The 27,990-nt window shown below is 39.2% G+C and overlaps 1 protein-coding gene across 7 annotated transcripts; it reads right to left on the bottom strand.

Annotated features, from left to right (window-relative positions):
- Positions 1-314: 314 nt before the first annotated feature.
- Positions 315-27,974, bottom strand: pde7a (phosphodiesterase 7A). 7 transcript variants are annotated; one of them, XM_056738114.1, is made up of 15 exons: positions 26,906-27,974; positions 10,768-10,828; positions 9,082-9,123; positions 7,254-7,286; positions 6,634-6,723; positions 5,375-5,526; positions 5,202-5,265; positions 4,884-4,979; positions 4,700-4,800; positions 3,505-3,636; positions 3,282-3,373; positions 2,990-3,134; positions 2,316-2,412; positions 2,157-2,237; positions 315-2,049 (listed from the first exon to the last, which is right to left on the bottom strand). In XM_056738114.1, the coding sequence occupies exons 1-15, from the start codon at positions 27,041-27,043 to the stop codon at positions 1,826-1,828; spliced, it is 1,548 nt and encodes a 515-aa protein (XP_056594092.1). In that variant the 5' UTR covers positions 27,044-27,974; the 3' UTR covers positions 315-1,825. The 7 variants fall into 7 exon arrangements, with proteins under 7 accessions (XP_056594092.1, XP_056594095.1, XP_056594094.1 ...); XM_056738117.1 differs by lacking the exon at positions 9,082-9,123; XM_056738116.1 differs by lacking the exon at positions 7,254-7,286 and having other exon boundaries at positions 6,634-6,720.
- Positions 27,975-27,990: the final 16 nt, after the last annotated feature.

Genomic DNA, 27,990 nt, shown 5'->3' on the forward strand with positions numbered 1-27,990 from the left:
TTGTCTACATCATTATTAGGGCTGTCACAATAATTAAATGAGCGTCTCATCGCAATTATTTCACATAACCGCAATGATTGTAAATCCTTTCAGAACAAGGGTGACATTCACTGTCTATGATCTGAACTTGCAAGTTAGGAAAAAAAATTCTTAATGTATCTATGTTTTCTTCATTGAATAAATTAATTATCAAAGCCTTTAAATTGAGAATTAATCGCAATTATGTAATAGACAATTAATCATCAGCCAAATTTGATAATCGTGACAGCCCTAATCATTTCTCAAATTGTCAAGAGCAGCACAAGCTTATAGCATTCAATAGTGAAACATTTTGTTAAGTTTTATTCATCGAAAATGCAACTGCAACATGTATCAAAAGACTATACGGCAAAGCCTTTACAAAATGGCTTGACACAATGTCATCTCCCCAAATGGCTGTTACAGCAAACTGTAAACAGTTTTTTTCTTTAAATCAACAGTCTTACAGCACTTACAACGAAAATACAAACCACTTAAAATAAAGCACCTCTTCTCTAAATGCCAAGAGAAGCACAATAAACTGTCCATTCTGTACATAATCCAAAACGATACACAAACAAATGGAATGTTCAAATGTTAAAAATCAAATCATGAAACCAATCCACATATAAAAAAAGTTCTCCACGACGAAAAGGAAAAAGGTCAGACAGTGCACTAAATGAAGTTTAAAATGAAAAATGACAGCTGGTTTGGTCACTTAGCTTTGTGCATAGTTTTAAGGCATTGTGTAGCAGTCTTCTGAAGAGACGAGTGGCTTTGAGACATTCTGAGAAGTTGTTATCTTCTATACAAAATATGGAGAGAGGCAGGGTTAGGGGGGTGGGGCTACCTATAAAAGGCACCTTTCCTTCCTTGTTTTCTCTCGATACGTAGGTCGATGAAACCCTGAGCAGAATCCACCGACGGTCCGTTCGGCCACACGTCACGTGACTCGATTCTTCTGTGGTCAAAAGGGTTCATCTCTACTACATTTTGCCACCTTTTGGGGGTGATGTTCCTTCAACACAAAGGCATTGTCTGTAATGCCTGTGTCCCGGGGACGAGAGGGGAGATGCGATGGGGCACGAATGGCATTGGTATGGCATCTGATGCGTCACGCCGAAAGAGTTGCAGGCCACCGGATTTTTGTTGATCATCAGCAGTAGGTTGCGAAAAATATACAAGTGGTTCTTCACATCTGTGCTTAAAAGGCAAAAATCACAGAACTAACATGATTCATTTTGAAAACAACGTGTGTAAACAGTCTTCAGAGGCAGCAAAGGACTGGGCTCTTCACATTTGTGTTTTTGTACACGAGGAGGAAGATTGATTTGCAGAAGCACTGGCACTTTCACGCACTCACGCAAAGACACACCGTCTCTTGGGGCAGTTGTAAAAATTTCACCTCTAAACACTCCGTTTCAAATCACGTTCAGAGCAATTGTCTCGAAATGGCACTTTTAAGCCATAGGAGGGGGGCTTCCATCCCACCCCACATTCCCTTGCAGTTTCTCTCAAAGCTGAATTAGTAACGCCCAAAAAACCACATAAGGTTAAATAAATAAGTCACAATAATTAAAAGAGAAAAAAAATATCGCAGCAGTAGCCAAATGAGGTATCTATGTATTGCTCTATGTCGAAGGGTAAATGGGAGTTTAAAATTAAATAAATTACATCGACCAAAGAACAGAAAAGGAATCGAATCATCAGTGGTTGGTTCAGGATGAGCGGTGAGCAACTCAAATGTGACTTTAGATGTTTGGCTGAGGGCAGTTAGAGGTGTTCTCCCCATGTGACCTTTGGGGTGTCATGACTCTTGGCCTCCCTGAGATAAAGATCTGGAACTGGGCGGTTCGGTGGCTCGGGCCGGCTCGGATTCCCCCTCCTCTGAGCTTCCCGACGCCTCCGGCTCCGTGGCGCTCCAGCTGGCTTTGTTCAGACCCAAGTGGCCGAGCATGGTTTGAGAGAGCCGCGTGTCTGAAAAACGCGCCCACTCTGCGAATAGAGGCTCCACCACGTAGGTCATGAAACCTGGTGACCGGGAACAAACGTTACATTCCAACCACTTTCTAAGCATTTCTACTACAATGCAGGGATAGTATACCCGGAGCGTGTAGATAAAAACGTGACGATCTTACCGATTTGAACACTGGCTAGGGTGTTGGCTTCTCTGTCACACAGTGGACTGACTTCAAGTTTATGCTTCTTTTCAACGTCACCTGATGTGGAGATACAGAGATTAAGTTTGGAACAGTGGATCAAACAAACAACGTCACGGTCATGATCGTATCGGGCACCTTGGTGGAAGAATTCTTCTGTAACCTTCTCGCTCCACTGTTTGCTGAGCTCCCATGGTCGGCAGGGGTTACAGATATCTGCACACTTCAATGCCATCTGGAACACATGATCATGTGCAGATTAATGGATGTGTGTCTTTTCTTAAACTTGGAAATTAAAACAACCACAAGAATCCAAACTTGGTTTAAGGGATAGTTCAACCAAAAATGAAAACTGAAAAAAGCTAGCGTCTCGTCACTAGTTGTCGTATGTGTGTTTCGTCACGAGACATGCAAGAAGTAATACGAAATGATGTTATTAACATGGATTACAATTAGTGCTCAGATCTGTCTGTTTACAGTCAATTTAAAGGAGGATTTAAATTTAAGCAATATAAAATGATGTATTATTAATTATTATATTATACTCTAAAATAGAACTTCATTTTTATATAACATAGCTTTTTATTCGAAACTTAAATTAATATTTAAGCCAAATAAATATAATGTAATATATTATAATATTATTATAATATAAAGTACATTTCAAATACGAATCTGTCAAAATACAGCAGAAAACTAAATCCCAATTGTATTTTATTTCATATTCACTAACAGGAATGCTAGCAAAATAAATCACATTTGTAGTATAATACAAGTTTTATTTTCATTCATTCTGACTTCCAAATTCCCACCTGCATAATGAAATGCCGGTGAGAAGCGTTTCCCAAACACAGGTTGTTCTCATCCAGGTGAGTCCTGAATCGGGACAGGTAATCATTCTGTCTGCTGATATCCGTGGCCAGAATCAGTGATCCCAGCTGCCGCTCCATATTCAGACTGTCAGAGACGCCCGAAAAATCGCAGATTAACAATAGTGCAATAATATCTCAACAACATGTCAACACCGATGGATCAACTCGACGAGAACAGCAAACAATTCTTCAGTGTGTGGATTACTAGACCATTAACAAAGCAGACACTAACCTGTCCTCCGCAGACAGATGGGAGAAGAGTTCAGTTTCTCTCAGCAGACCCACTGCAGACCTCCAGTGGTGGTTTTCCAGAACTGAGGTATTCTACAGAGCCACAAAACAACGGTCGGTGTTAAGTAACTTTGACTTATTTACAAACACCCTGGCTAACTTAAAACGTAAAGAGGATAATGTAATTAATGATGTGCTTTAATCTCATTGGATGGTAAGCTAACCCGGTACAAAGCTGCAAGGTAATGGTTGGTTTTGATGAGGAAAGGCTGGTTGACTCCAGGGTGGTCCAGATCATGTGTGGCCGCTGCCAGCAACCCTAAGAGGATGTCGCATGACGTGAGGGACTCCGCAAGCTGCGAGACGGATGCAAAGACAGTGTTTAGTGTGCAAGTAGTGAATGACTCATCATCACCCTTTATCACAAGCACCCAGGTTTTACATTTCAGTTGTTTTAATTGCAAAATGTTAATGCGCTTTGGAGATTGAAATCCTTGTTTTGTAATGAAAGAAGTGAATGTTCATGTAAATATATATAACATCCAGACACAAGCTTTCATTTACAATGGGTTTCAAATCATGGAAACGGTAGTAAAATAGTTAAATACATTTTCATGATAATTTACTCACCCCCATCTCATCCAAGATGTGTCAAAATCTTCAACTGTTTAGTCGAAAAGAAATGAAGGTTTTTGATGAAAATATTCCAGGATGATTCTCCATATAGTGGACTCCAATGGATTTCAAACGGTTGAAGGTCAAAATGACAGTTTCAGTGCATCTTTCAAGGGGTTTAAATGATTCCAGACGATGAATTAGGGTTTTATCTAGTGAAACGATCGGTCATTTAAAAAAAAAAAATCTATATGCTTTATAAACAGAAATGCTTGCCTTGATCTGTTCTGGGATGGGCGTTCATGACTTCACAAAATATGTAATTACGTTAAATAGGTCACGCTTTACGTAGGCGGAAGTACAGAGTCAGTGTTTACAAGTTGAAGTTTTAAACATAACTACTTATTACTTCGCAGAACAGAGCAAGACAAGCATTTCTGTTTATAAAGCATATACATTTTTTTTTTTTAAATGACCGATCGGTTCACTAGATTAGACCTTTATTCATCGTCTGGTATCTTTTAAAGCCCTTTGAAGCTGCACTGAATCTGTCATTTTGCATTCAACCATTTGGAGTCCATTGAAGTCCACTATATAGAGAAAAATCCAGGAATGTTTTCATCAAAAACTTTCATTTCTTTTCAACTAAAGAAACAAATACATAAACATCTTGGATGACATGGGGGTGAGTAAAATAGGAATTCAAAGCACTATTCTCAAAAAGCGTAGCAACCAATATGCATTAGGAACAGAGTTATATTCAACAACAGTTGAGTTCATGGAAACCTTGGGAGACTGTCTTACCTTGGGTTCTTTCAGGTAACAGTGCATGGCTTGGGTCACATCGGCAGCATGGACTGCATTGTGATAAGGGTTCTGATTGTGGTAGTCTTCCTGAACCAAAACTAAAAACCAGAACACAATGTCCAATGACAGCTATTCAGCAAACTTCATAGTATTATCACAGACAAGCGGTTATTTTGCTTACCTAAAAACTGACGCAGTTTAACCATGTCTAGCTGGAAGAGTTCGATGAGGCCGTACTGGTTCAGCAGATGAAATGTCAAGAAGACGAGACTGTTTCCTTAAAAAGAAGAAAAAGGATAAGAAGGAATGAGGACGAGCGATATCATATTTTAACCAGCAGGTGGCACTGTTGACCTCAACTAATTATGAACCACACATGGCTTAAATTTTTCTGTATATATATCTTATGTAATAATTTAGCAGATTTAGCCAATTTCTACAGATAAAACATACACAGAGGTATAGACACTACAAAGTTAAGTAAAATCTAAATATTTACCATTCGTAAGTCTATCAAAGAGGAATATGTCAAAATTCCAGCTTCCAACCTTGTCAAGCATGCACTGTGAAAAAAAAGAGGAAAGATAAAAAAAATATTTTGAGCAAACAGTAATGACATGATAACGTAAATAATTATGCATTGAGGATTTTTAATAATGCATAGCTGCGAACCCTGGCCTGTCCACAATAGTCCTCGTCCAGGATGTGGAGGGGGTTGAGGTGTGGCGTTCCTCGTACTAGACGTGACGAAAGCAGGTGTCGCTGGAAACTAAAAAGCCTCCGGATTCTCCGCGCCGGGATCGACCCTGCTGACTCAGCACGGGCTGCACAAACACATGAAAACGAGGACATGAAAACATACTGTAATATGAAACAAAATGGAGCCAATGGATTTTGACGGATTCTAAAGCATAGCCGTTTTTATGTTTTTATATGGGTTTGATTGTTGTCACAGGCACCCTGCGAGAGGTCACGTCTGACTGGAGCACAAAAGACGAGAGCTGTGTAAAAAGTCTCCAAAACAGAGTTTTGTTTCACCACAACAAAAGAGCAATAAACTGTATTTAAGAGTATGGATCTGTATAATACAAAGCATACACAAAGGGGACAGACTTGGGAAAAGGGTTTTCTGTCATTTGATTAAATGAAATATTTGGGTAAGTATACTAAGGCGACAAACCACAACAAAACAGCTCCATATGTCAAAATCCTTTTAGAGAACAATTTTGTTAAATCTACTTAAAAAAGACTATGGGAAGAGTGTTTGTATAATTTGGTTAGAAGAACAAAAGCAGTAGACCACAACAGAGGGGTAAAAATGCCATGTAAACTGCATTAGGATTTGATTTAATTAAACTAATTCAACACACTCTATAAGACTTTCGAAAAAGGGTTTTGTATATAATTTGATTTTAGTTCCGTGTCTGCTACCGTAGTGCTTCGAAAGGGAGAGGTGAGCGGTAGAGTGAGCCGTTGGTTGCAACTCATAACCTCACCACTAGATGCCGCTAAATTTCAAACACTGCGCCTTGAATATGTGGTTGGAGACGATACATTTTAGCAATAAACGTGCAACTCAAAACAGACCATAGCTTTTATATGTTGGCATATCAACAGTAGCAGTGGGTTTATTAGTAAAAAGCTACTTAAATAAAAGAAATCCATCAACTCGCATGTTGTAGTAATAAACCATAAGTAGTACTTATAATAAGTAGTATTATACATAAACGGGTCTGACTTTATTGTTTCCAATTGGAACTTTATGGTATTGTCTTTGGTCCAGTTCATAATTTGACTTTTGGGGTTCTAATTCATTCCGTGCTAAGAGCTCTGAATTCAGAACAAACTAATTGTGAGAAAAACAAAAACACCCGTTGTGATCTTTCCTCATCCATATAGAGGGACGTGTAAGTCACTTTTTAAATACTCACAGTGCAACGTGCGGAAATCGACGCCCAGGTACGGGTGCGAGCCTCTTCGTTCTGGTTCAAAGCCAACCTGACTTCTCACTCTCACATCTCCTAGAAGGCATCAAAACACAGGTCCTCAAGACATTTGTTAGGAAGCGCGTACGCTCATACTCGCAGCGGGGTAACGGGTCAGACAACGAGGGACAGAGACACTTAAACACGTACAGCCAATGGAATGAAGGGGGGGCACCATGCACTGCCATGCCAGGGGGATTTATGCATTAGTATTCAGACGGCTAGCGGCACAGGAGGACGCATGGAAGAAAGACAAGCTTGTGCTTCAGCCCAGGACAGAATGGAGAGGAAACCAAAGGGACTTCGACGAGGCTTGCCAAAGCTCTAAAGTCACATCTGTTGGAAGTCATTCAATGGGCCTTTTCATCAATCTCTGGCCATGTGTGTGTATGCATTTGCATGGAGGGGAAAAGAGGAAGGGGGGAGCGCAACTTTAACCGAGTCATGGCAGCCTCCAACATGTCAGTCAGTACTGATTGGAGTTCATGTGCAGTAAATGCGTCAATAGTGGGTCAATAAACAAAAATCAAAAGAAAAAACAGCCTCTGACCAGCTTATTTACTTACTTGAAAACAGCTGTTTGAATATTACACAAGCCCCTATCAAAATACCAAAACTGTGAATTACAATGACGTTAACACACTATTCAAATAAACCAAAAAAAGACAGACATAAGTAATAAAGGGGTCATATGACACAGCTAAAACGAATATTAGCGTTTGTTTTAAATGTAGTACAATGTCTATACAGAATTTAATGTTGAAAAACATACCGTGCATGTATGCGCAAGCCTCTTTGCCCCGCTTCTCTGAAACGCGCACATTTTTTTACTGATTGGCCAGTTAACCAGTGCGTAGTGATTGGTCGAATACTGCAAAGATGTGAGGGAAATGTAACGCCTCTTACCGTATTTGTTACATCAGCTTCCTGAGCAATTGTATTGACAGGTACGCCCACCTTGCGTATACATTTTGCGGTTTTAAGGACGTTGCGCATACAGTCCCAAATTTTCTTATGTGTTTTTCTAGGGATGCACCAATATGATAATTTTGGCCGATAGCGATAACCGATAATTCTTTACATTTAGAAACCGATGACCGATATATTGACCGATAAATATTTATATACATTTATCTGAGCCTGAAAGCAGGCTACGTTTATTTAAAAAAAGAAAATACTATGACTGTTAACTGACAAATAAATTATTATTAAATAATGCATAGTAAACATTTCTTGCATAAATAATCAATTTTCATGTGTGCTGAAACAATAATCCAGCGCTTATTTAAGACCATGTAGGCCAACAAAAGAAATGACGAATAAAATAAGCTGCTTACAAATAAGAACGTAAATTCTTCGAATGGCGCAAGTAGTGTTATTGCTGGTGTGCACTGAAAGATGTGGGAAGCTCGTATTCTTCTCCGTAAGCAGCGAGTGCCTGCTTTTGTGAAAACAAACTCGACATCATGTAAGAACTACGGTTAATTTGTGTCGGTGTGTTTTGTTAATTTTTGTGGTAATCCTAGCTCGGTCTGTATTTTTCTGTGTCGGGAAATGGCGAGCTTAGAATGTTTAAAATGTAGGACCATAATTTTTTTGCCTATTGCAATGCAATCGGAGATACTATGCTGACTTTTTTCGTATTTGGCGCTCGTTTGTGGTGTCTCTAATTGTTAAAAAAGCCCCTTCAAAATGATTGCTACGGATGCGGAAAACGCAAAAAAAACATTATTATGACGGACAAAAATATCGGAGGCAGTGTGTAAATGTGATTGACACAACGTGAGGTCATATTTATTTTTTGACATGCGGAAAGTTCGGACTAAATGTTCATTAGGCTTTAGTCAACTCGTATCATGAACTGACGTGGATGTGTGGGGGTGTGGTTACACGAGGCATTTCAGACAGGTCTTGGTGAGCATTCGCTTTAAGATAGAATGCCTCTTCTGTTCCGACACTTTAAAAAACACGTATTCGCATCATATGACCCCTTTAAACGAAACAAAACAACAGCAATCAGATTTGGACCGAAGGTAGGCACCACGTCGCATGCAACAGGCGAATCAGACATCAAAAAAAAGAAAGAAAGACGGAAGCTATTCCAACATGCAGAAGAGAAGCCGCGAGAAAGCAAGAGCCATGTCCAATGGAACCAAAAGAGCGTTCTCAATGACCGCTGTGGCTTTACGCTAACCTACGCAACCTTCTAACACAGCTCAGACGTCTCACCTGACCCATCAATATTATCAGAGGATTGTTTTTATGTGAAAAACTGATTAGACTGTGCCCAGTGACGCAGATCTGTCAGAAGATGGTGTGGAAGAGTTATTAAAGGGAAAGGTTGTGAAAGCGAGTGAGCGTTTGTCTCTCCTGGTGAGATGTGTTGGTTCATACCTGGTGTAAACACGAATGAGGTTTTGATTTTGTTTGTCACAGCTTAAAGACAGAACAAAACAAGAAATTACGATCAAATATTAGGTCAGGGTTAGCTCTTTTACTGGATTGTTGGCTACATGCTTGAGGAAGTGATGTTATTGAATGTGTGTAGCAATTGAGGTTATTCTGAATGTTCTGGTGATTGAGGCCGAGTCAGCAGCTGGTTCTCTTAGAGGAATTCAGTGATTAAAAGTTGGACGTGATGAACTGGTCTGATTGTGATCTGATCAGGTCAATCTGATTTCATTTAGACGTGTGGAACAATGGCATAGTGAGGTTAAATCTTTTATAGCACACATCAGGGGTCTGATGTATAAAACAGTAGGTTTTACAAAGGAGAAACGATTGGTCTGCGAAATCCAGGCTAAAGTCGCCAAATCTAATAAAAATGATAGAAATACACAACCTGTCAAAACTCTGGGATCGCATTCTTATTATTTTTTTTATCACATTTTAGAATAATAATAACCCCTTTCAAACCCTAAAATTAAATATGTGGGTAAATGTGGGTATATGTTGTGACTAAAAGCATCCAATAAATTTTTTGGGCAAATTCGTACACTTGTCATTTTATCTCCCAGCTTCCGGAGGTCTCGGACACCTTCAGATTTGTAAGATTTTATAAAAGACCAACAATGATTTCAATCTTTGACATAAATATACTCTGTCAATATGAGAGATATCAAGATTTGACCATTTTGTTACAGTATGTACACTATTACAATATGTAGAATAATGTATGTAGAAAAACAGTAAATCACAAAAAAGGACAATAACCAGGGTTTCGCAGACTGGGTCACATTTCTGAGTCACAATATGATAATATTGCGATCCTATTCTGATTATTACGCAAAAATTGGTCTTCTATACCACTAAATAGTTTTAAGTAACGCTACAATATGTCATCTTTTTAGATTGTATTCAACAGTGGTTAAAATGTATTAATATTAACCATGTCAGGGAGAATCTATCATCTTGAAAATAAGAGGATTATTATAATTAATAAAAGGATTATCATTTGTGAATTCGTCACCTTGGAATTACATAAGGGTCTTCTTATTTCACATATTCTTATTCTGTGACAATTTATTTACATGATGTGATGTTTTATTTAGGTTGTAAACATTTTGAGATTTTGTTTAGAAAACAAAAAAAGTTCCAGTCAAATGGACAGCAAAAACTTTGAATCTCAGAATGCAGAAACAACCTTAAATTCCAAGGTAGCGAATAGTTAACATAAACCTTTAACCTTACACAAAATCACCTGTCAGATAAATACAGGACGGAGTGGATGCATCAAACGTTTATACGGCAGGCCCCTTGATCTTTCTGTGCTGTCCTATCAAGTCAAAGGGCCACAGCTTAAACCAGAAATGAAGTCCCGGGGGTCAGCTATAAGAACTGCTCGGGGTTTGATGCCTATTAAATCAAAATAAAATTCGGGGAAATGCTAAGCGATTCCCATGTGAGGAATGACTTAAGCTGGGAATGTAATGAGGAGATTATCATATGCTTTTTGACTGATGGAAGAGGCTCTCTAACCCCTCTCTGTTTCTCAATCTATTGTACGATGTGCTAAGGTTTGAGTTTGTTTACAGGCTGTGAGTGTGCGTGCGTGCATCAGACAGGGAAGATGGTGCTTACCTAGCATGCGAATATACAGAGCGGTCTGATCAGAGCTGTCATAGGAGATTGCTCCGCGTCTCTGCGGGGGAAGAGAGGCAGATGAGCGTTAGAATTTGCATTTACTCAAACATGCGGGAAAAGCTCATATACAAACCAAATACTCAGCAGTCTATATTCAAATAAACCTCAACCAACAATATCATAAACATTTTTGATATTAGGACTGCGGATTCGTCCGAAAAGTGTTCAAACTCTGAAAAGTGAGAAATAGAAATATCAAAGCATGAACCGGAAGTTGTGATCAAATGAAGTATTGAGATGTATTTCTAAATGTAACAGAAAATAAAGGGTGTGGCGTGTTTTTCTACTGTAAGTTGATTGGATCTACAAAAGCACATGTTTTATGTAGAAATAAGGGCTCAATGATTACTCGCGATTAACCGCATCCAGAATAAAAGTTTGTGCTTATATAACAGTATATGTGTATTTGTGTTTATAAATACAAAATCAATATGCACAGTGCTCAAACGCATATTATTATGTAAACAAACTTGTAGTCTTGATGCGATTAATCAGGATTAATCGTTTAGCCTCTTAAACAGAAATGGAGCTAAATGGAATATATATTTAGATATTTAGTTTTCTGGACAAGGATAACTTAAAATAAATCAGTCACACCGTTTTGTTCAAAATGAACACAAGTAATGTTTTTTTGTAAAAGATGTTTGTTAAAACTACCTATTAATAGGGATGTAGTGATTCACGATATTCACGATTTTACAAGTAAAAATGTAAAAAGCCTCTTTAATAAAAAAACTAAGAGTTTGTCTGTCTGCTTTTCTTGGATCTTTTACGTTTAAGAAATATCAACATTTTCCAAGTTCGCAGTAGACACAGCAGACCCTGCTGTTCAAAACATGCATTTCGATTCAAATAACATCTCAACTGGTTTGAATCGTCACATATTATAATCGTTTTTCAACCAGCTCACGGTGAATCGTTACATGCCTACTTGTGAATCTCTTAATTAAACTAAGGCCTAATTAGACCTAGTCTAAACCGTTTCCAGGAAACCACCCCATTACTTTTTTCGTAATGCAAAGATTAACTGTTCACCACAAAACTAGTAGGCTACTGTACGTAGTACGCAGTCAATTCTGATCTCACGATACGATGTATTCATGGTTTATTTTTACAAAATGAGTTGAGACAAATTTGAAATGAACAACTGCCCTTATATTATTTCTCAAATGCTGCACATTTCTTTGTAAAATAAAAATATATTTTATGTCAAACAACAAAACTAAACTGCAAATTTTAAAACAAATTCCATATCAAATAAAAAAAATGAATACAGAAAGCCTCTTTAATATAAACAAACTAAGACTTTGCCTGTGCTTTTATTATTTTTTACATAAAAATATAAGCATATCCATGTTATCCGAGTTGGCTTTCCCTTGCTGTTCAAAACATGTATTGCTATTCAAATAACATCTTAACCGGGTTGAATCGTCACATATTATAATCGATTTTCAACAGGCTCACAGTGAATCCTTACATCCCTAACAATTAGCATACAATACCATCTCTAAGCATTCTTGTAAATAAAGATAAATGAAAGGAGGAAAAAACGCACAAGAAAAAGTAAGACTTTGATCAACCAGCTAACCTCACACATCTTGCCTATTAATCTTTAATGATTAATAGTTTTTTAGTCATATAAATAATTGGCTGAAACACACACACTGGTGGTTGAACTTTAGCTCATCCCTACTGCAATCCAAAACACACCACAGCAATTTTCCATCAGCAGAAGGAAACAGATGCAGTGAATCCAGCTTCACTGAATTAACAGAGCATCATCTTTCCTGTGTAATCTGCTCTCCTGTCCATTAGTCATTCGTGCTGGGCTATTGGAAGATTGATTCAAGAACAGACACGCGCACCGCTACTCGAGATGTTCAGTACACGTGATTGGCCCATCCAGGGGCAGCGGGCGGAGCTAGCACTTGATCACGGCACTCGAAAGAGGCCTCTCTGTGCCGAACACACAGTTTCGGTAATTAAGGCAGCAAAAGCTTATTTTTTGGATGTCACAAGCACTACTTGCACAGAGAACAGTGTGAACACTAGAGAACAGCATGGAGAGCTTGTTTAATGCTTTGTGAGAGGGAAGAAATGTTCAGAAATCAATACGTGAGCCTCTTGTTCTGTTATTTGACTTAAGCGTTTGTGCATGTATAACGCACATGCATGCAGATGTGAAAATACATGCATCTATCTGGAAAGCTCATCCAAAAAGCACAAGATACGTCCACGTATTCTAAAAGGAGCCACACAAAGACGAGCACTTCAGCACGCCTTTAGACGGCCGGTCAGGGCGTCCCCAGATGGCACACAATTCAGGCTCTGACGTCAATGGACTGAACCAATTTGCATACTTGGTTTTCATCCATTAACAGCTCGCACCTCCAGGCTCTGTCCGGTAAAACTCGCAAAAGCACGCTACAGAAAGCTGCTGAGGATTTTGACACAATGCACAAGCGTAATCACACATTTATCGAAGATGAAAGCTAGAGAGAAGATGGAAGATGGTGTGATTTGGTCATGGTATATAATATAACCGCATGTCAAGCATGCATTCTGAAAGGCAGATAACTACTTGCTGTGAACAGAACAGAAATTTCAAGTACCTTTAAAAAAAAATACAAACAGTAGTTAGCTCTATAACAAGTAACCAATTAAAGCAGAACTGTATAAGAGGGAAATATCTGAAGAGTTTGGTTCCAAAATGAGATAACTCCCTTTTCATTGTGCATTCCAATTAATATCAATCAAACTGTGGTTGGTTTGTTTTGATTTAAACCATAATAACTCTTACATGGTAACATAATAAAACACACGATTTAAAAAAAATTAAATATCTAATTTTGGAACCAAACATTTTATAAATATTTCGAATTTATGTTATTGGATGATATTTAGACATGAAGTACATCCAGGGTTTAAAAACTACACTTAAAAAAAAAACAAGAAAAAATAATGGAAATATACTATCTATAAACTTTACTGACATTTTTATTAACCCTTAAACACAAAAAAGACGCAAAACTCAAAATAAAGATAAAAAGGCTACAAAAAATATCAATCAAACAGATAAATACAATTAAAATGGCTAAATTATAAATGATAAACAAGCATTCGCAGATTTATTGTGCTATAAATGGGACAAATGTGAACGGACTCAAATTTTTTTATCAGCTGTCTGAATATTTGCCAAAATTAATTCTTCACAAAGCTCTAAGAAAGTTTAGATTACATATTGACAATACAATGTGACCAAAACCAGCAATGTAACATTGAGTATAGTTACACTACTAATCAGTACCTCGCTGTAGGAAAAAACAATGTTTTGAAAACAGCCAAGCTAATGTTATTAGTACTGATAAATGTAGTTCAGTAAGCAACTTTTATTTTAGTTTGTTACTTTAGTGAGAACATAAAAACCTTTCATTAACCCTCATACAGCATTTTGACATCCTCAATCCGCAATAACCAACATCCTGCTTGTGCAAACCGACCCCTGAGTCATTCAGTATCGCCGCAGCAGTATTTTAGTATCAACAAGCTCAATGTTTACAACACATTACTCTGTGTTTTTGCATGCGAGTAATTTCTACAAGTGGGCTAAGTGGGTCATGACAAACCACCCTGGTGTGCCCATATGGGCAGAGCACGCAAGCAACGCCAGCGCAGCCGGACACGCGGAGCGGGTACGGAGGAGTTTAATTTCTTGGAGGACAAGGCCGACGGTGCGCCAGCTAGGCGTGATGGTCTTTGCTCTTTTGCTGATTTCAGCAAGGCCAAAAACAAATGAATAAATAACATTAGAGCTTAGTCCAGACAGTTCAAAGATATTTCAGGTGGATTGATTTGTAATTTTCTATTTTTTAAACAATTCCCTGAATTTAAAGAACAACGGATGGAAAAGGGCGCAGTCCAAAATAACCCTTGAAATAATTATTTTGGTAATGGAACATTAAAACAATTACTCCAGCAATTAGACAAACATACTTAAGGACTTCCTTTCAAAAACAATGTTGATAAATAAAAATCATGTTTGAAGAGTGCTCACATCTACATTTATTTAACAGTTCACAAATCATGTGTTAAACTTTTTTTAAAAAGAAGATTCGATTTTAGCCCATTTCAAGTCGTCCAGCACTGTGACAAATAGAAACGTGTAGAAATAGAAAATATAAAAGTTTGCAAATATTCAAACACTTTAAATTAATCAAATGCATTAAAATTAAACATAAAACATAATGTTTAATTGTAAGTATTTATAAAAAAATTAACCCCTAACACAAACCCTACAATACAAAGAGAAAAAAAAACCCAGATCATTGAAATATATGAATGTTTCATTGTATTAAAATCAACATATTTCATAATACAAAAGGCACAAAAACGTAGACTTGATTCTTAGAAGATAACCTCTCACTTCAATTACAACCAGTCAAAATGTTTGAGAGACAGAAACACCATTGTGTCTGTTTACCTCAAAAACTACCCTGAAGGCGAACCGGGCACCTAAACCCATCCAGCTAGTTTGTTAAACAATTCATTCTTTTATGAGTCATGCACTGATCTTTCTTAAATACCTCACTGAGACATCATGTTCAACGAAAACTATTTAGATGATCTCATGCCTGCTCATGCTTGACGTGCTGTTTTTTTGCAATGCAAATGAATGGGTTTGTGTAAACGTTACTAGGTGTCTAGAAAAGGAATTTCGGCGTCTAGTATGATATTTTAGAAACGTTGATGCTTATTAACATATCTTAAATTAATACCGAGAGATAAGCCTGTGCATTTATGCCTTTTATAACTTTATTACACGGCTCGTTGGAAAGCTCGATTCGGATTTGCCAGTCGTGACATTTCCATGTTCATATTCCCAGATAACAACCTCTCAAAACAAATAACATACATTATCCTAAATGCAGCAAATCATTTTGACAGGTTTCTTTGACATACATATTTAAAAGACATATTTATATTAAATGTATAGCCTTTGAGCTGCAGTGATAGCTACTCAATGCTCCTGCCAGATGACCTTGCAACAATGCGACACACACCCAGGTCTGATCAACCTGCGGTGGGCCTGCGGTGTCTTGTGGTAAAGGACCAAAACACCCAATGAGACTGAGATGCACACCTGACGATGTGTCGCCTTGATGGGAACCATACAAACGGCATTATCAGCAGCACCTCAAAAAAAGGCAACCTCTACTCAGGATAATGTGATGAAATTGGGACACAATTTATGAGATGTCTCTCTCATAATGGCAAGGAAAAGTATGCAATGTAATTCTATAATTTTGTATGCTCAAACACAGAGGATACCTACCCAACGAACCAGTGAAACCTCAGACCTCCTTTTCTCTATCCATATTCTTGACTGCTTCCCCCTGCATAAGGCAACAAGTCCTATTGGGCAATTCAACTGTGCTGAAATTGTAGGATTTAGTCCTATTAAGAGAATATGACATTATCTTAAATATAATTAAATATATAGCTAATAAAATATTTCAAATTCACATTTCATGTCCAGTTTTCTCTCATGTGCCAAGAAGCCGTGTAATAAGAGGGGTAAATGTACAAGCAGCCAGCTGATATCGCAAAATAAGTCCCTACAGTGTGATACACAATGATTCAAGAGGATCACACTAACATGGCTAACTTCTGCCATAACAACTGGCTTGCCTGTACATAATTCCTTACTTACTGCATTCTTATATTTTCTGTTGCTGAAAATTTGAAATCAAAATTTATGTTCGAAGGTGTCAAAGTGTTTCTGCCCAAAAGAAACTTGCACTACACTGACTGTAGAAACGGTCCCACTGGGACCACCTGAGGTTAAGTGCCTTCCTCAAGGGAACTATAGTAACACAACTCATTCGTAACCTTTCAAGTTCACATCTGCCAATTCCTAGGAAGAGCCCATACAACTTTCAAGTTAGCCTGTGAGGCCTGACTATATAATAACCATCATACATCAAATTTAGATGTCCAAATTGCCAACGAAAACATGTTTTATTTTTCTACAGTTATCCCGGGACCACTTCAATGGTGAGAAATATTACCAATGCTTTGAGGGCTCTATTTGCCCAGGTTACGCAACATTGTGGATCTATAAGCCAATTATTGATGCAATATTTGGAAGCAAAACAGGTTCAGGCATTGTGTGAAAAAGGATGGATTCACCAAAAGTCTTCGCAAGTAACACGGCACAACACCACCGTCTCCCACTAGAAGTTCGACTTAGGCGTGAAAAGTGGTCAAACGCGATCAGCGCAAAAGAAGAGATAATATTTAGTACAACTGTCCATTATGTCTAATTTCATTTTTAGGTGGCCTATCCCTTTAAACTGTCTTAAACACTACATATACCCACATCATATCAGTACTCTAAATAAAAGCCATAACCAAACTTGCAGCCATATTTGCATATTTAATAAACAGAGTGTGTTGGTCATGCGATTCTCCAGAAATCTCAAGGTGGAGATTACATGTGAATCTAGCTACGACTGTCGATTGCGGACACCCATCACGATGTTGGGCTGGCATCGTGGTTCCCCTGCATGACGTGATTTTCATCATCAGGAGGTTCTGTGGTCGCCCTAACTTTCAGTACGCGTACAGCACGACGAATGTTGACAGCAGAGTCCACAGTATTACATTCTGCGTACTAGATTTAGCGACTTTTCTGACCCCTTTAACGGATTTTGTTCAGACAACGCGTACAACGACAAACCTAGCCTAGCGTCTTTTTGGAAAAACGTTAATTCATTGGGAAAATTTCATCAGCAGCAGAGTGCAAGGAGAAGCCAAAGACGCTAGATGGAAAGCCTACAACCTTTAGTTAAAAAAAAGTGTAATGGCTAATGCTAATGCCTTGGCTTCAGCGGAACGGAGTCCAGATGCTAGTTTTTAATTGTCAATGTGTTTTGTTAGCCGTACAGACCGTTCCATCTCCATTTAATAAGAGTATCTCTGGGGAATCAGCATATTCAGTTTACCGTGCATGGTTACAAAGACAGACAGACTGTGCATGTGCTGTGTCTGACAGAATTTATCCAAAATCTCTGCTCTTAAAGGTGTGTAGTGATTTTATCAGATGCGTCTTTGTTTTGAAATAGAACTGACAACAGAAACAGCAAATATGTAAATTACAACGGCTTTATTGGACAATAAAAAGTTTGTAACGCGCTCTCGGAAATTGATAATTCCCACTTCAACCCAGAAATAACCAGAACTATAACCCAGAAGTAACATTAATGTTTCTAAACACTTTTAATGTTAATAAATCCAGACATTAATTTTGCGTTTGTGGTGGGAGATATCCCACTTCCGAGGAGTCTTAAACGCAGTATAAAAACGACGTGATGACATTACGAATATGTTAATTATCGTGTGACGTCATCGATCGCCAGTTTCACAAAATCTTAGCGGAAACACTGTTCAAGTCAGAATATGCATCTGATCTTGACATGCCAACATCAAGTCAAACAGTCCAGGTCTATTAACCAAGTTTTCCCTCTAAAACAGACAGGGAACTGCTGGAAAGAGTTACCATCTCAATGTATCGCACAATAAGAGCCAACTTCAAAATCCACGAAACCTCCTTAGAAAAAAATCCATCTGACGAAAACTGTAATTATAGACCAAAACAAAGCCATTCCCATTGGACCTTGCAAAACCTGTGGATCATGCTCAAGGTCTCAGATAGCATTCAGATGTTACAGTGTATGTCAGAATGTGGGTGTATGGATTTGTGGACGTGTGTGTATGTGTGATTGTAGATAGCCAGAGACAAGCTCAAGGCCCAGACAGAATGCACGCTGAGCTTAGTGCAGCTGTCTTACACACACTCTTTTCACGAGCTGCCTAGATGTCTCTCTCTTTTTCTTTTCTTCCATTTCTCGAGTACTCTCGCTCACATACACACACTCAAACACAGCCGCCTAGCAACAGCCAACCAAACCAGCAGTGCCATTGACGCACGTAGTGGGAGGGGCTGGAGGGAGGGGAGCATGTCTTATCAGCGGTACGGAGAAGACTGCATGCTTAATTTTCTAAATAAAACACTGCCAACTTCTCGGCAGTGTTCTTGTAATCGAATTGTGAGCTTGCTATCAGGAAGCGTATTTATTTTACATTTGTGGTTTTTGTTAGGAATCTCATACCATTCTGGTTCAAGTTTGTATGAAAGATTATGACTGTAGTGCTTTGGGGAGAGCAAACATGATATGTTTGTTTGAATTGATTACAGTTTTTCCTTGTACTGCCCTACTTTGACAACATCAACTTTTGCACAATAATAGATCACACAATTAACAACACATTACCATTGAAGTAATATATCACCGCCCATACGTCAGCAAGAACTGGCCGATTTACTTCCTTATTATGAAGTTTTGGACGTCAGTGCATGAATCAGTCACGGTGTACTACCAACGAAAACAAACGTCTGTCTGCAATTTTTTCACTTTAAGCATTCGTTTTTGGATGATGTCACCAGGCGCTTATTTTTCCAAACCTTTGCGCCTTCAACTGTGTGTCGTACACAGAAAAACACTTTTTATTATGGTCTCGCCAAATTCTGAAGCCCGTTTCACTTAAAAATGCATCATATATTTGAAATTTCAGCCCACAGATGTCAACAAAAGATATTATGGAAATGTACCATAAAAAGACAATGTAGAGACACAATCGTCTAAATGTTTTCGTTAAAGGGATAGTTCACCCAAAAATGAGAAGTCTGTCCTCTTTTAGTCGCCTTCATTTTAAACCTGTTTGACTTTCTTTCACAGATCACAAAATAAGAAATTTCGAAGAAAGTTGGTAACCGAACAACGTCGGCAGACTCTGCACCTATTGGCACCGTCGTTCGGTTACCAACATTCTTCAAAATATCCTAATTTGAGGATATAACAAGAGGATTTTTATTTTTGGGTTTAAGCGTGGCGCTGGTTTAATGAACAGGTGTGAAACAGGCTCCCTTTCCCAGACCCAAGTTGGCCTATCTCAGCTGTGACATCACATCTATCTGTGGAGAAGCATTTCCAAAAATAGCAGAACGGCAAGTTGGACAAGCCAAACCCCCGCAAAGCAAAGGCACAGAAACCAGACTATTCTCACAACTCAAAAGACCATTTCGAAGTCACGCAGCCCTGTTCACAGTCTTTATGTGACACCCTTACTAGGCCTTACACCCCTGGAAAGTCCCACCACTGTGTCCCAACATCCTTTTCGCTTTGCATGTTCCTCCCAGAACAGAGTTACTGGCAGACATCTAATTGTGAGATTAATGGCACGAGAGGTGCATGCCGGGTCACGTGTCTGATGGCCTACGTATTTGTATTTGAGAGCTCTGTGATGGTGAGAGGGACCGTCGCAGCTGCAAATTCCTGAGTCAAACACAGGAAGTGTCATGATCGAGAGCGTGACGTGGTCCTAGTGAGGTTCCAGTTCCTGACCTCGTGCTCTCAGATCCCAAGCCGGGGTTCTAACAAAACAACCCTGACAACACGTGACGAGGGGAGTCGGAGTGAGTTTTCGGATCGGTTTAGATTTTACATTTACAGCAGCGAACAAGTGATGCATTTGGTACTGATCCAAGGGCCTGTCCAGCAGAGTGTAACGTCCGATTACAGACAAAAACAGAGCTTTAATTTTTAATAGTGTTGTTTACACTTAAAGTTAACCTACCAATGGTTTTTCTACAGTTGAATCTGCCCTCTATGTAAGCTAGTAGAGAAGAACGCATGTTAATGCAAAAAGAAAAAAATGACAGCTATGAAATTTTGCCTATAAACGTTTATTCGTCACAAAAGCCAAAAGGAAATAATAAGTATATTAAAAGTTAAATTCATAACATGAGAATATTTGATGTTCTGATATTGGTCTCATGACCCTAAAGTTTATGAAGAGTCTACCTGAGGTACTCAAATAATTTTACGCAAGAGTACAGAAAAAGATTCACGTCAGCTTAAGGTCACGTCAGGTGTGCTGCAGGGTTGCGCGGCGTACCCTCCTTTTTTGTTTTCCCTTAAAGCGAAAACGGTGAATTTATAATCAAGCTCCAACTTATTTCTTCCTTGTGTCTTATTGCAGATGTGTAAAAATATGAGAGCGCGTTCACGAGCAAACAAAAGAGGAAGCTACACAAATTCCCATTAAATCTTATCTGACGCTGTACTTCTAAGCTCGCCTCGATTAAAGGAACAGGCCTGAGGAGAGGCCTCATAAATTCAGAGCGTCCTCATGAGTTATAGCACCGTGCTGCGAGATGCTGGATAACTGTACTGCACATTCCTGTAACTGCCAAGCCATAAACGCTGTTTTTACAGCGCATGTTATGGAGTCGAACTGGTCGGCGCATAAACAAACTTGTTCGTTGAGCACAGTTGCACATTCTTAGAACATCGAGTGGCACACTCATACAGTCTTTACGCTGCATGCAGAAATGCAGAAAAGCAGCTTGCAATACCTGTAAACAAAGTCTTCCTTTCTCTGTTGCGCAACAGAACTGTGTGTTCTTAATGGTAAATCCGGTAGCTTTCCTGCTAGCACAATTTGCTGATGGACGTTTTTGTGATTCAAGAAGGATTAATGTGAGAGGAAGTGAATCAGTGTTACATTGTGACATTCAGCAGTCGCCAACAATCCAATCGAAGAACGAAACTGCGAAATGGATTTAACAAACATCTCAGAAGCCCTCATGTAATGGAAATGTTATCAGGACGGCAAAAAGACCAACTTTCTGAGCGGGAGATATTCAACTGTAAACAAGGGTGGAGATTTTGTTTGCGTCAGTTGTAAATGAATGGAAAACATGAATTCGCCAGATCCGCCGTTCTGATAAGTGCATTCAAAATCCGTCTTTTAGACTCAACGACCTGAACGGCAAAAATGAAGGCAAACATTTCTCAAGAAGCAACTACCCACTCTACAAAACTAAAGCATGCACATTGAATGTTAATGCGTTTTAAGAGCAGTCCTGGCAGTGTAAGGGTTACACACATTTACACACACCAGCAGCAAGTTGTGAAATACTGAAAACTGAACAGCACCCTCCACATTCTTACCACATCCTGAAACTACGTCAGTCTAACAACACGGCACAAAAAACCTTATCGCATGAGTGAGATAAACAAACTCCATCGAAAAAAGCACTCCTCGCGCCGTCTGCGCCACCAAACGGGCTCATATGACCTCTGACAAACACAGGCCTTCCAGCTACACAAACATCTACCTCTGGCCTTGTCCTCATATGCTGGATGCTGAAGGAGCCTGCAGATATAGCGGTCATGATGCCTCACATGGTGCTTGGAACGGACTGCACAGTCTATGTGGCAAAAACACATCACGCTGTTGATAACCTGTTGACGCAGTAAAGTTATACGGCACATGAAGGAGTGTGGGATTCATGAGTGCAGGAATAAGAGAGATGCCACTAGACACAGCGGGAGCATTCACAGGGTCTGCACAGCTGCCCGCACAGTTCAAGAAAATCAAGCTGGCATGTTTTTTGAGATATGAAAAGACACAAGTTGCTATTTGAGATACACATTTGATCAGTATGGGAGTGGCTCTGGAATTAAACCTACGGGCCATTCTCTCCCAGTTGAGCTACATTTATCTTTTGTAGACAGACCTAATATTGGCATTAACAAATTGTTACTTAACTGTAGTTCACAGCTGGAACTTCATTATAAATGGCAACATTACATGTTTAGAAAAAGTCTGAAAAGTCTTCCAAGTAACAAAACTCACTAATGGCTGGCAAAGTTGATCAAGAACATCCCATTAAAATACGACAAAAATTAAAAGTAACAAAAACTACTATTATGGGATGGGTGAAAAGTTTAAATAGTAAATTAAAAAGGTACAGCTGGATTTTTTTTCCCAAATCAAACGACTTTGGCTGGAGTCTTAAAGTGAGAGTTCAACCAAAATGAAACTTCTGTCATCAAGTACGTGTATGACTTTACTTTCTCTGCAGAACACAAAAGAAGAAATTTAGAAGAATGCTGTTAACCGAACAGCAACGGCACCCATTCACCTGCATTGATTCTGTGTCAATTCAATTGGAGTGAATAGGTGCCGCTGCTGTTCGGTTACCTTCGGTAAATCTTCAAAATATCTTCTTTTGTATTCTGCAGAAGAAATAAAGTCTTACATGTTTGAAATGACAAGAGGGTGAAGAAATAATGAGAGACTTTTTATTTTTGGGCGAACTCTCACTTTACACGTAAGAGCTGAAACAACAAGTGAAGCTAAAAATCGATTTCCTCAACAGTGTGAAAATTATTATAGGACACATTGTTCCAGTTAAAAACATAAAAAAATATGAAACACAAACAGACTGATAACAGAAAGACAGTGGGACATCTATATAAGAGGAACACTAATCTTCACGAAAAAGTGAGAAAAATAATGATATAGAAAGAATGAGAGAAAGAGAGACACCCTGGCCATCTGTGATGTTGGCAGCTGGCCAAAGCAATGCCCCCAGAGCCCAGGCACATGCTTAACTACCTCCTTCTGCAACGATTAGCCTGCCTTGACTCCAACAAACACAGCAGCCAGGGCCAACTATACCCACACCAGCATTGCAACCAATGGTCACTTGTGTTTTATGGCTGCGGGAACAAATAAATCTGTGTTTACAAAAAGCTAATTGCTCTTCCTCTATGAGCCTGCAAAGTGTGCATATAACCTTCTGAATGTTCCTGAATTAACTTTGAGACTTTCACTAGGGTTGTTGCGGTGATGACATTTTCCCAACGGTTAGTCGATGTGTAAAAACACCCGGTTTTACCGGCGACACCGGGCGTGAGCAGTTTGCTGTGGGGAGGTCGAAGATGCCGCCGTGCATGACGCATTTTACTTTCAGTTTTAAAATACAGGAACGGCAATTGCTTGAATTAATTGTGGTTTCAATATCTTTCTTAATAAAAACACACAAAACTATCAAAAAAGTACAATGACATTTGCTTATATTAAACACAGACCTTACAAAACAAATAATCACAGGCAGAGCAAAAAAAAAAAAAAAAACGAAAAATAAAATAAAAAAAACATTTACGTTAGATAAATTGCCTATATAACAAAGCGAGTAATCACGGCACACGTTGTGCAACAAATAAATATGGATGTTTATGTTAAATAAATAAATAATAAAAAAGGAATACGAAACGAAAAATAAATGGCAAAGAACCGGCTTTTGAAAATAAGCCAAAAAAGAAAATTAAAACTTAACCAGATCCTAATGGAAGTGCTTCCATATACTAATATGTTCTTTACCAGAAATGCCTTCGCCACTGTCTTGTCAGACAGCACTTCATCTCCTCAGATGATGAATAAAATCTAGCTCCTGAAGCTGATCTTTGCTGCGACACTTGTTCCGCTTACGCTGAATGCAGCAGCTGCGTTTAGATGCGCAGTCTGGTCTTTGACTAAACAAATGCCTGGAATACACTATAAAACCTTTAAAATCTGAACAGATTTTTTTTTTTTAACTACACATCATACACTTGCAGACTTTTTGAACGTTTCAGCTAGAAACACACTAACTGATAAAATCTGCAGACTGGAACAGACATTCTGCAACAAGTCCAGACTGAAAATCTTGGCAAAATCTGAGCAAAAGTCTTGTAGTGTATTTTAGCCTCAAGTGATTTATTGGTATAAAATTCAAATGACAGTGGGAGTCGGTGCCGCGGTGGACAAGTGATGTAATCGGTAGGCGGGTGAACACTGTATATCACCGGTGACACCGACTATCGCAACTTTCACCAATTTTTTGGTTTAAACCACCTTGTTGCATGCTTTAATGTTCGTCCTGCCTAAATGAAGCCTCAAATGTTATATGATGCATTGAGGGTGCATGTTATTTCTATTCTAAGCGATTTGACAGCCAATCAAAAGCCTTTCCAATTTAAAGGGCTCACACATATAAAATGCAAAAATTCTGCATGCAAACTTAGAATAAACACAACGTTACTGTCCATCATTTGGAAGCTTACATAGTTTTCATTCTTGGTGTGAACAGGCCTTAACACAGAAACATTGGGTTGGTCTTTTTTGGTTCAGAAACAATGAAGCAACCACCCAGAACACCCTGCCAACATTCAAGCAACGTGTTAAAAACACCCGGGACCCCATAGCAACCACATTGCAATGTATTGTGAAAAATGATCTTCTTTCAGGTAAAACTTTTTTGATTTGTAAAAATACACACATTGTGAAAACCCAACTAAAGTCATTTTTATGATTCTCTGTTTTCTACATAAAACTATCTACCATTATGTAATGAACATTCTGTAAAAAAATAACATTGAAATCTTTAATACTGACTGATTAAGATCAAGTCAACCATCTAAATCATAGGGAAATGAATGGCACACTACATCACAACTACATTTTGAGACTTTAGCCTCTTTCTCACAGACTGGGTCACAATATGTCCATTTTGTAGCCCTATTTGATGACTCAAAAATGACACACTGCATCCCAAAAATTGTATATTTATGACTGAATGACTCCATAGAAATATACTTAATAACGGATTAGAAATGACGACGTGAGCATGATTAAAAGTGGGGCTAAACACAGCTCTGTCTGCTATAAATTGTAATCTGTCATGTCATTAGTTTCTAGGTGGCTGCGCTGAAAGCTGATTTCATAATGTGACCCGAGAACAGACTGGTTTATGTGGCTTCCAACAACAAGCTCATTGCAAATTCCCGAATATGTTTTACATCCTTATGAAGGGAACACAAAGGCCTTGATGTGTCAAGACCAAGGGCCGCTCCGAGTTTATCCCACATTTCACCCACGGCCGAAATTCCAGGGAATGCTTCGGTAGATTTTAGCGAGAGCTCACTGGGAGACACTCAGTCAGTTTGTTTACTGTGTAGGTGTTTGTAGCGGTTTGTCTTTGCAGTATGACAAACAGAGATAAGGGATGAATGCTTTTTGCGCAAAGCTTGCCAAAGCAAAGATGGAAACAATGCATCAAATGCATTCTGCGTTAAACTCCCAACAAAAGTGACAAAACTTTGACATTCAGACCTACAATATCGCTCATTGTTTTTGTGCACTACAATTTAAAACACGAGCAAATTTGACAAGAAAAGCAGCTCACAAATACGTTTGCATGTGTTTGCATAGCATCTCTGATAGCATCACGGGCAGAGAGGTTGAGGCAATACACTGGACAGAAGGGTTATCTAATCTAACTCCCAATACAAGCAGTTGCTTGGTGACATGACCCTTATTATTGACTGACTACATTTTCAATTCTAGGCCCAACAGGGCCTCTTTCACTAGACTAGCACGTTATCTTCCACTGTGTGAGCTTGCTGTAAGACTACAAAGTGTATCTTGTACAGTGGGTAGCAATCTCTGTGACTTGAAGATACCAATTATCTCTGATTAAAGATAAAGCACCGGCACACAATTGGGACGCACGTGACTACAGCTCATCATTTTACACTAAACACTTTAGTTTTAGAAATGCTCATATTGTGTGCAAAACAAGCCAGTTACACAAGCTCGAGAAGTGAGCAAAGATGGTCGAAGTGGGATGCGGTGCCACTTTAAAGCCCCAGATCAATGCGCTTGTTACAGCAGACGTCAAATTTTACACGCAATGGCGTAACAAGTTGCACGAGGGCTGCCCGAGAGAATCCCCAACAAAGTTGCGTGTTCGAGGGGAGACTGACATACTGAAATGACTGTCAGCAAGCGGCCCAAAGGGACAACAAAACATATTTTGTGTTGCCAACACCGCAGTATGATAGCGACAACATATAATTAACTTAGGGGAAATAACGCGCTCTCGTCACGTCTGACAGTTGGGAACTTCTGAGGTAAACACATCAAGAGCCTAAACACGCACAAGAACAGATAAACGTGAAGAAAAATATTCGCAAATGTCTCGAAATCTCGAGACCTGCCTGACTAGACCGTGTTTTTGCGCACTATACGCGGTTCGAATGGATAAGAGCGCGTAAAATTATAAATTGTTAAATGCGAGTAGCTCGCTAGGTGAGGAGACCAAGAATGTGTTTTGTCTTACCTGTGACAGCTGCCTCGGGTCGGGGGCTCCGAATAAAGAGGAGCTGGAGCTGAAACTGATGGCTCCCCTCCGGCTGAGAACATGTTTGGGAACCGGCCTGTCTAGAGGCAAAACCGGTAACTGATAACATAATTCCATTGAATAATATAAACGCTATGGACCAGGATCCAAAATAACTCAAATCCCCCCGAAACGAAGAAAACGGTCAAAGAAATCAACGGAAAGCGGAGAGGAGAACTTGCATGGAACTTCGGCGCTGTTGCAACTCTCGAGCAAAAAAACAACACGGGAACCCCCTCTCCTCGAAATTGTAAATAAATAAAAAAATGTCAGTTTAAATGCTCAGGAGGCGAAGTGATTCATTTTGTTCGGATCGATCTGGTTCTCGCGCACGCCGCCGTCGTTATTATTGATATGGTCCATATTTCCCCACGCGCGTGTCTCGTGCTCCATTTCGCTCGGTTTTTATTCATCGGGCTCGGGTGTTTTTGTCTTCCTTTCTTCTCCCTTTCACAGATCAGGGCCTGCGGAACGACGAGGCCTCCCCGTCTATCTTTTTAGTATCTTTAGAAAAAAATGCTTCCTCATTTTTTAAACTCCGTCCAGTCGCGAATCATCATCGTCGTGCAAATGGCTCCGCAGTCTCCCAAATTAAAACAAAAGGCATGAGCGCTTCGAGCCCCGATGTTGATGCTTGGACGTGAAAAGAGAGGGATCCTGCGAATAAAGAAAAAGATGTGAAGAGGTTTAACGACGGATTTCATTCAAGCTCTGCGGTGCACGAGCATTTATTGTCTCTCTCTCTCTTTTTCTCAGTGCAGACACACAGATAGCGCCCGTAATTCACACTCAATGCAGCACTGCACATTAAGCAGAAGAAAGTGGCCTGCGTGAAATAAAAACACGCCCCGCGACCACTACGTGCGCGTGTTGGCACATATTGTTAAGTCAACGTAAAAGAAACACGCAAATGGGTAAATAAATGACGCTGGTTCCACACGACAGTCTCAGTTCGTTCTGAACATCGCGAGCTGTTTCCGAACATGCACCACCTGCGAGAGAAGACGGGGTTGTACAGAAAGCCT

The sequence above is a fragment of the Triplophysa dalaica genome, chromosome 23 (assembly GCF_015846415.1).
Source record: "Triplophysa dalaica isolate WHDGS20190420 chromosome 23, ASM1584641v1, whole genome shotgun sequence".
Taxonomy (NCBI): domain Eukaryota; kingdom Metazoa; phylum Chordata; class Actinopteri; order Cypriniformes; family Nemacheilidae; genus Triplophysa; species Triplophysa dalaica.